Source organism: Ornithorhynchus anatinus, chromosome 4, assembly GCF_004115215.2.
Source record: "Ornithorhynchus anatinus isolate Pmale09 chromosome 4, mOrnAna1.pri.v4, whole genome shotgun sequence".
Classification (NCBI taxonomy): Eukaryota; Metazoa; Chordata; class Mammalia; order Monotremata; family Ornithorhynchidae; genus Ornithorhynchus; species Ornithorhynchus anatinus.
The window spans coordinates 6,986,766-6,994,288 of record NC_041731.1 but is presented as its reverse complement, the minus strand read 5'-3'; the positions used below and the strand labels follow the sequence as shown (position 1 = coordinate 6,994,288).

The 7,523-nt window shown below is 56.5% G+C and overlaps 1 protein-coding gene across 1 annotated transcript; it reads left to right on the top strand.

Annotated features, from left to right (window-relative positions):
* The first annotated feature begins 500 nt into the window (after nucleotides 1-500).
* On the top strand, nucleotides 501-4,353 carry LY6K (lymphocyte antigen 6 family member K). The gene is made up of 3 exons (XM_029061915.2): nucleotides 501-656; nucleotides 2,100-2,204; nucleotides 3,877-4,353. The coding sequence occupies exons 1-3, from the start codon at nucleotides 554-556 to the stop codon at nucleotides 4,149-4,151; spliced, it is 483 nt and encodes a 160-aa protein (XP_028917748.1). The 5' UTR covers nucleotides 501-553; the 3' UTR covers nucleotides 4,152-4,353.
* Nucleotides 4,354-7,523: the final 3,170 nt, after the last annotated feature.

The window sequence follows — 7,523 nt, the reverse complement described above, 5'->3', positions numbered from 1 at the left end:
TTCTAAGCGCTGGGGGAGATACAGGGTCATCAGGTCGTCCCACCTGAGGTTCACAGTTAATGCCCATTTTACAGATGAGGGAACGGAGGCACAGAGAAGTGACTTGCCCACAGTCACACAGCTGACAAAGGGCAGACTAGGCGCCCCCCTTCCACCTCCCCGGGGAGGGGGGGGGGGGCTGTCCCGGGTCTGGTCCAGGTAAACGCCCCCACCCCCAGCCCCCGGTCACCCGGCCCGGAGGAAAGGAAGAGGAGACAGCAGAGGGGGGCGGTTGCAGGGGGAGCAGAGAGTTCCCCGAGAGTGTGGAGGGGTGAGGGGCCGGAGGCCGCCCTGGAGGCGGTGGGCCTGGCCTCTGGAGTTTGGAGGAAGGGGCAGGGGCGGTTAGGTGGAGGCAGCCGGGCGGTGGGAGAGGAGGGTCAGGGGTCTGGGGTGGGAGGGAGGGGAAGGGGAGGGTGGGCACTGAGCGGGTGGCAGCACGGGGCCGGGGGGGGAAGGGGGGGGCAGGGGGTCTGCCCACCCACCCGCTGCCCTCTCCGTCCCGCGCAGCCCCCGGATGGTCCCTCTGGCCATGAAGCTCCTCCTGATGGCCCTGCTGACGGCCGCGCTGACCGCCGGCCAGCCCAGGGCCACAGGGCAGGGCAACCCGAGGGGACGAGGTGAGGCTGGGGGGCATCGAGAGGGTGGGAGGGGCCCGGGGGGGCCGGGCCGTTGGCGGGGGCGGGGCAGGACCGTTGGTGGGGGCGGGCTCCCAAGTGCCAGCATTGGGTGGGAATGTCCGGTGTGGGAATGCCCCGGGGTGGCATGGCCCGGGACCTCTGCTCCCCCGCTGCCCGGCCACGGTGGAGCCTGACTGTGGGCAAGTCACTTCACTTCTCTGGGCCTCAGTGTCCTCATCTGTAACTGTGAGCCCCGCAGCTGTGGGACAACCTGATGACCCTGTATCTCCCCCAGCGCTTAGAACAGCGCTCTGCCCGTAGTAAGCGCTTAACAGATACAAATACCAATATTATGACATTCTCCTGGTTTATCCACCCGCCACCCATCTTCCACCGGCCCCAAGGAGAGTGGTGGAAGATGGACTGCGGGTGGATAAACCAGAAGAATGTGTGAAGAGCAGGCTGTAGAAATCTGTGGCATCCCAGTGCCGCCTGTGGCTGTTGGGGTGATCCGGTCTGGAGTTTGGGGGGGGATTTTTGAAAGTCCCAGAGTTCAGTAGGAGTTTTAAAAATCACCCCGGATCCAAAAGATTGCGAACTTCAAGAAGCAAATCTGGGGCCCAGAGGAGAAAAGTCTGGTGTCATGTGCCGGGAGGAGGCAGAGGGTCAGAGTGGTTGAAATTCAAGGTGGCGCGGCCTTGGGGAGAAGAAATCAGTCGAACGATGGTATATAATTATTGTTTACAGCATGCAGGGCACTGAACCGAGGGCTTGGTTCTGGGGAGTACCGTACAATAAAGGTTTCTTTATAGTATCTTAAACGCTTACTGTACGCCAGGCTCTGTGCCAAGCACCGGGGTGGACGCAACTTAATTGGGTTGGTAGAACGGACTTTGCCCACAAGAAGCTTACACCTAGAGCGGCAGTTAGTTTCCTTTATAGTTTCCTCTTTTTCTTTCTCTCTCGGTTGTGTGCGTTTCTTTATTTCTCTTTCTCTCCCTTTCCTGATTTCATCTACCCCCAAATCCTTGGGCACCCGAAAGCGAGACCCCTCCCAGTGTCGGTATGGGGATACCGGCTGGGGAGTGGTGGTACGTTTTAACGGGGCTTACGGTGGACTGTCGAAGGCCCGGCCATCCGAAGGGGCATTGCTTAGCCTCTCTGTGCACCTAACCTGTCCCTTGGTCACTTGAGGTCAGCAGTTGAGGCTGCTCCGGCCACTGCTCTCTGGGCCCAGGCAGCATCATCTGTCCGGACCGCGTGCCTCTTCCCCTTGCCCGCTCCGTTGCCCGTGTTTGGAGGCCGGGGGCTGGTGCCCGGGGCCCAGGGAGGTGACCGTCGGCTCTGATAGCGCCAGGCAGGAGGACGAGGGTCTCCGGGTGGTCCGGGAGAAGAGGGGAGAGGGTGACGGGGCTCCCCTCAGGGCGGCTGTTCCATCCCCAGAGGCACAGCTGATGTGCCACATCTGCGAGGTGAAGAATGACTACCTGTGCGAGAACCCGGTGACCTGCGAGTGGAATGAGACCTACTGCCTGCTAGTGGCCATGCGTGAGTGCCCCGGGGGGCTGGGGTGGGTCTGGGGCCGTGGGTGGAAATGGAAGGGGGGTGTGGAGGTGGGCCGGGGGGATGTTTCGGGGGAGTCGGGGTTGGCGGGGTGAGGCTGCCCTCACTGGCTCACTGGTCAGCAGCCACCGTCCCTCCACCTGCGTCTGGTCACCCTCGGGGAGGCCGGGCTAACCCTGCCTGCCTAGACCAGGGGTCCCCAGAGTGCTGCCCAGCGGAGCCCCAGAGCCCTCGTTCGCGATGCTCCTTTGGCGGACGGGAAGGCGTCCGTGCTGCCACGGATGCCAACTCCCCCGTGGGCCTGCCCCGGCCTGGCAACAGGCCTGGGAGCCTGGCCTCGGGAGGGTGAGGGAGCTGATGGAACCCTAACCGTCTGAGGGATCCGTAACTCCTGGCCCCCTCTGCCCCTCTCCGCCCCTTCCTGCCCTTTCCCTTCCTCTCCCCCTCTCCTGAGTTAGGGGAGCAATCGGTCAATCAATCAATCAGTCGTACATATTGAGCACCGTCCTAAGCAGAGCTTCTCTCTTCCTTCTTGAGCCCCCTCCCCGAGCCCCCTCTGCTCTGCCCTCTTTCCTCTTCAGAGACCCCGCTCTCCTCCTGCACCAATCCTAACCAAAGCCCACCCCACCCCAGTGGGATTCCCGTGGCAACCCCAACCAGAGTGGGTAGAAACCAGACGCGCTGCTTATCGCAGAGACCCTGACCCCAGCCTGATTTCCTTCACTGTTGGGCAAGGGTGGGGGTGGGCAGAGAATCCTTTGGAGTTGGGCCAGATAACGGGCTTAGGGCACAGCCTTTCTGGGCTCTGCCAGGTGGTGGGAAAAGCCTGTGGGATTAAAGACACCAATCCAGAGGCCCCCCTGGACACCCTTGGGCCCTCCGCCAGACTCTGATCCCCGGGAGGCTGAGAGAGAGCCCACGCGGTCGGCTTCCAAAGCCGGATGGACATTTCTTAGCGCCGGGCAGAGAGGCTGGGTCACCACCCACTACAGGTGGTCAAGACGAGAAGGAGTGTGGCCCAGTGGAAAGAACACAAGGCCGGGAGTCCCGAGACCTGGGTTCTAATCCCGGCTCTGCCACGGGCCTCTTGGGTGACCTGGGACAAGTCACTTCGCTTCTCCAGGCCTCAGTTTCCTCATCTGCTGAATGGGGATTAAATATCCGCTCTCCCTGCTGTTTAGGCTGTGAACCCTGCATGGGACAGAGATTGGGACCGATCTGATTAGATAGGGCTCTGTTCCAGTGCTGGGCACAATTGTGAACCCTTTTTCTTTTTTTTTTTTAATGATGTTTGTTAAGTGCTTACTGTGTGCCAGGCACTGTACTGAGCACTTAGCAGACATCGTTATCATTGCACAGTCCAGGGAAATTGTCCCTCAGAAAAGCCATTAGATGGCGGGAACCAGGCAGATTTAACCCTTTCCTGCCTGGTATGGCTAGTGGAAGTCAGGGCTGTGGGGGGGAAGCTAGAGGAGGCAGGAACAGTGGAAATGGTGGAACAGTGGAAACCGCTCCTTCGGTGATAATAATAATAATAATAATGGCCTTTGTTAAGCACTTACTCTGTGCCAAGTACTGGTCTAAGTGCTGGGGTAGATACAGGGTCGTCGGTTCCAATCTCAGACCGTTCCCTCTCCTCTTTCCCTCGCGCGTCTAGGGATCGACAGATACAACGTGCTCGTTTCCAAGACCTGCTCCTTGTACTGTCCCTTCACCAAAGAAATCAGAAAGGAATTCTCGGCGTCCTCCTTCGAGTACGCTCAGTGCTGCAGCCGCAACCTGTGCAACATGCCCAATGCGGCCAGTGGTCCCCTGAACCACTGGGGGCTGCTGATGCTGCTGGGGACCCTCGGCCTCGGCTACCTCGCCCCCAGGGCCGGGCTGGGGCAGCGGGGAGGGGTGGTGCTGTGGGACTCCCCCCGCGGAGGCTAAGTCACTATAGCCCAGAGAGGGGCCATAGAGTCAGGGCGGGGCCCTCCGGGGCCTGCAGCCCCCAGTGCCGATGGCAGAGTATGGCCAGAGTAAGGCCCTGAGGGAAACTGCACATCCGCTCCCCACGGCCTGAAATGGAGGCAGCCAGTGGGCATTCTGGTTTGGCAATGAAAGCAAATAAAAACTTTCCCGTTGGAAACCAGATCTGCTGGTGGGTTTGGCGGGGAAGGACCCGTGGGTTTTGTTTTCTACGCTCCCCCCGCCTGCCGCCATGGACGAGGCTTGGACCGGCATTACTGCCAAATGGCAGCAGTGAGGCCCCAAACCCCAGCTGGACCCCAAGTCCTGGAGGAGAAGGAACGGGTCAAGGGGTGGGGTGAGGAAATCGAGGCAGGGGGGAAAGGAGATGGGCAGGCAGCTCAATGTCTACTGGGGCAGAAATGACCCCGAGGCTCCAACATCTGCCCGCCACTCCCTCCCCGCTTCTCAAACATGGCTGCCAAGCCGATTGCTTGGCTTCAGACTCAGCCGGTCCCATCCTTTTACACCTGCTCTTGGATGCAAAGGGCAGGTAAAATTGAAGGGCAGAGCTGGGAGGAGGGGGGGGGGGCAGAAGAAGGAGAAACGGTCCAGGTTCGGGAGGTGCCGGGTGGGTTTCTGAAAGATGTTATTCTGCTGTGCTGCTTGACCGAGTGTTACATGAGTTTCCTGATTCAGAAAGCTCAACCATCACTAGGGCACTCTGTGGCCACTAGGGAATTGGGGCTGGGAGGACAGGGAGTGAGGCCGTGGGGGAGAGGGCGGGGAGGGGAAAATACATGTAGATGAGTTCTAAAACCCTTCTCTCTAGAAGGGAGGGAGGGACAACCTCCATCTCTTCCTTCCACCAATCAGTGGTATTTAAGGAGCACTAACTATGTGCAGAGCACTGCACTAAGCATTTGGGAAAGGACAATAGAGTCCTTAAACAAGATTCCTGCTCCCTAAGGAGTTTACAATTTAGCAGAGGAGGCAGTGAGAAACATTACAGGTAGGGGAAGGAACAGAGTGTAGAGCTGCGTACCTAAGTGCTGTGGGAATGGGATGAATACCCAAGTGCTTAAGTGAGTGCCAAGACCCTGCCTGTTCTTCCTCCACGTGACTGATCTCTCCCCCAGCTGTCCCTATTTAGGAAAATGAGAGGCTCCTGGGCCCACTCCTTCTCGGCCCTAAAGAAGCTTCCAGGCTTCCCTGCTCTGCTCCCATCTGGGATGCTTTAGTCTCTGTAGGAGTGGGTGGTGCAGCCTTCCTGACTGGGATAGAGATGGAGGCCCTGGGGTGTAGAAGCCCTCGCATACTTGCAAGAGAAGCTGGGAGGAAGCAGCAGTAGTCGCTGCCAGGTTGTCGGGGAGATGATGGAGAGTGATCTGCCCTGCGTGATCTGATCCTGCAATTCCAGGTGAGAGCTGGAGGTAGGTGGGTGTCAGCAGATTGGGGGGTTGGTGGGGTGGGGGTGGAAGGCACGGAAGGAAAGGGCGACTAGCTAGGAGAGTTGGAAGGAAGGAAACCTGTCCTGGTGCTCTCGGTGTAGACATGCGTGGTAAGGAGCAGAGAAGTGGGCCCTGCACTGAGTCATTGGATCAGGGAATGTCTAAGAGGTGATGATTAAGTTGGATGGGGGAGGAAATCTCCAGCTGGGTGCCTCCCTTCTTGCCCCCACCCTCGAAGCCCTCCAGCTTGGCACCAGAAAGTGGAAGGCGGGTCTTGCCCTTCAGGACCTGGCAGAGCTGGTCTTTGTGATTGGGAGTTGCAGGATCAGTCGATCAACCAACGATATTTATTGAGCACTTACTGTGCAGAGCGCTGTGCTCTCCCAAATGCTTCGTACAGGGCTCCTCATATAGTAAGGATTCAATAAATACTATTGCTTGATTACCATAGTGTTAGTAGACATGGCCTCTGTCCTCAAGCAGCTTACAGGCAATCGATTAATAACAGTGCTCTGCACATAGTAAGCGCTTAACAAATACCAACATTATTATTATTTATGGAGCACTGTACTAAACGCTTGGGAGAATACAATAGACACTAACAAGGGAAGCCCAGTGCCTGGTTCCATGTTTCCGGTCCTGGCTACCAGCCAACAGGTCCCGGCTGACAGCGATAACGCTCAAGCCAGTGGACTTCTGTCACTTGAGTTGTCAGCAGACAGTGTAACCTGATGATATAGTCATTCATTCAATCGTATTTATTGAGCGTTTACTGTGTTCAGTGCTCTGTACTAAGCGCTTGGAAAGTACAATTCGACAACAGAGCCAATCCCTACCCAACAACGGGCTCACAGTCCCCTCTTGGCTCAAGTCTAGTAGTTGCCCAGAAGATCTTGTCTCCAAATTGTTCTAAGGGCACCGCACACCCCGGCGGGTCCTTGGGAAGTCGGAAGCCACGGTCCAGTTGTGCAAATTGGCGAAGAGTTGGAAGCTGAAAAATAACATCAGGCAGAAGTGCCTGGCATTGACTCAATCGATGGTGTTTATGAAGCCCTTACTGTTTGCAGAGCACTGTACTAACGTCTGGGAAAATACAGTAGAGTTGCCTATCCTTGCCCACAAAAAGCTTACATTCTACAGGGGGAAGACACACACTAAACTAGTTAAGGGACAGAGTTAAGAATGAGGATATTTATAGAGGTGCGGTGGGGTTGGGGTAAGGGCGTTAAGTAGTACAAAGACTGTGAGCCCGTCACTGGGCAGGGATTGTCTCTATCTGTTGCCGAATTGTACATTCCAAGCGCTTAGTGCAGTGCTCTGCACATAGTAAGCGCTCAATAAATCCTATTGAAATGAATGAAAGTGCATAGTTGACACAGAGGAAAGGGCGGCTAGTGAAAGGAGGGTCTAGTCAGGTATCTGACCTGGGTGGGGAAAGACCAGCTGAAAATTGGACTGACTGGTGCAAAACTGGGCAACTGGCCACCATTGCCTTGGACCCACTTGCAAGGGATTAGAAATGCAGCTAGCGATCCTAGCCAAATAAACCGAGGGGGTGGGAGAGAAACACTCTTCAGAGTGTAAGTGTTGTGGGACAGGGAGAGTGTTTGCTTAAGTGCTTAAAACCTGGAGGTCTTTGTGTTGCTCTTTAGGCTCTGTTAGGAGGCTTTCCTTTTTGTGTTTTCTTACAAGAGCCCTAATTGCTGCAAAGTCTGCCTTTGTTTAGAACCTTCCTCGGAGATATTTTGACTTGCTTGAACGGAGTGATAACCGCCCATTCCTATTTAGCATAGATAATAGCTCTATTTAATTAGCATATATAGAGGCAGACTTGTTAAGAAGATACCTCCCTAATCTATTAGCCTGAGGTGCCCTTGCTGAGTAGAAGGCGAAAGATCCTAGT

What these genes read in the sequence shown, in the direction of transcription:
- LY6K (XM_029061915.2), top strand. Translation starts at nt 554, where the DNA reads ATGGTCCCTCTGGCCATGAAGCTCCTCCTGATGGCCCTGCTGACGGCC. An exon ending in GGGCAACCCGAGGGGACGAG is followed by an intron (nt 657 to 2,099) that starts GTGAGGCTGGGG and finishes TTCCATCCCCAG; the next exon opens with AGGCACAGCTGATGTGCCAC. An exon ending in CTGCCTGCTAGTGGCCATGC is followed by an intron (nt 2,205 to 3,876) that starts GTGAGTGCCCCG and finishes TCGCGCGTCTAG; the next exon opens with GGATCGACAGATACAACGTG.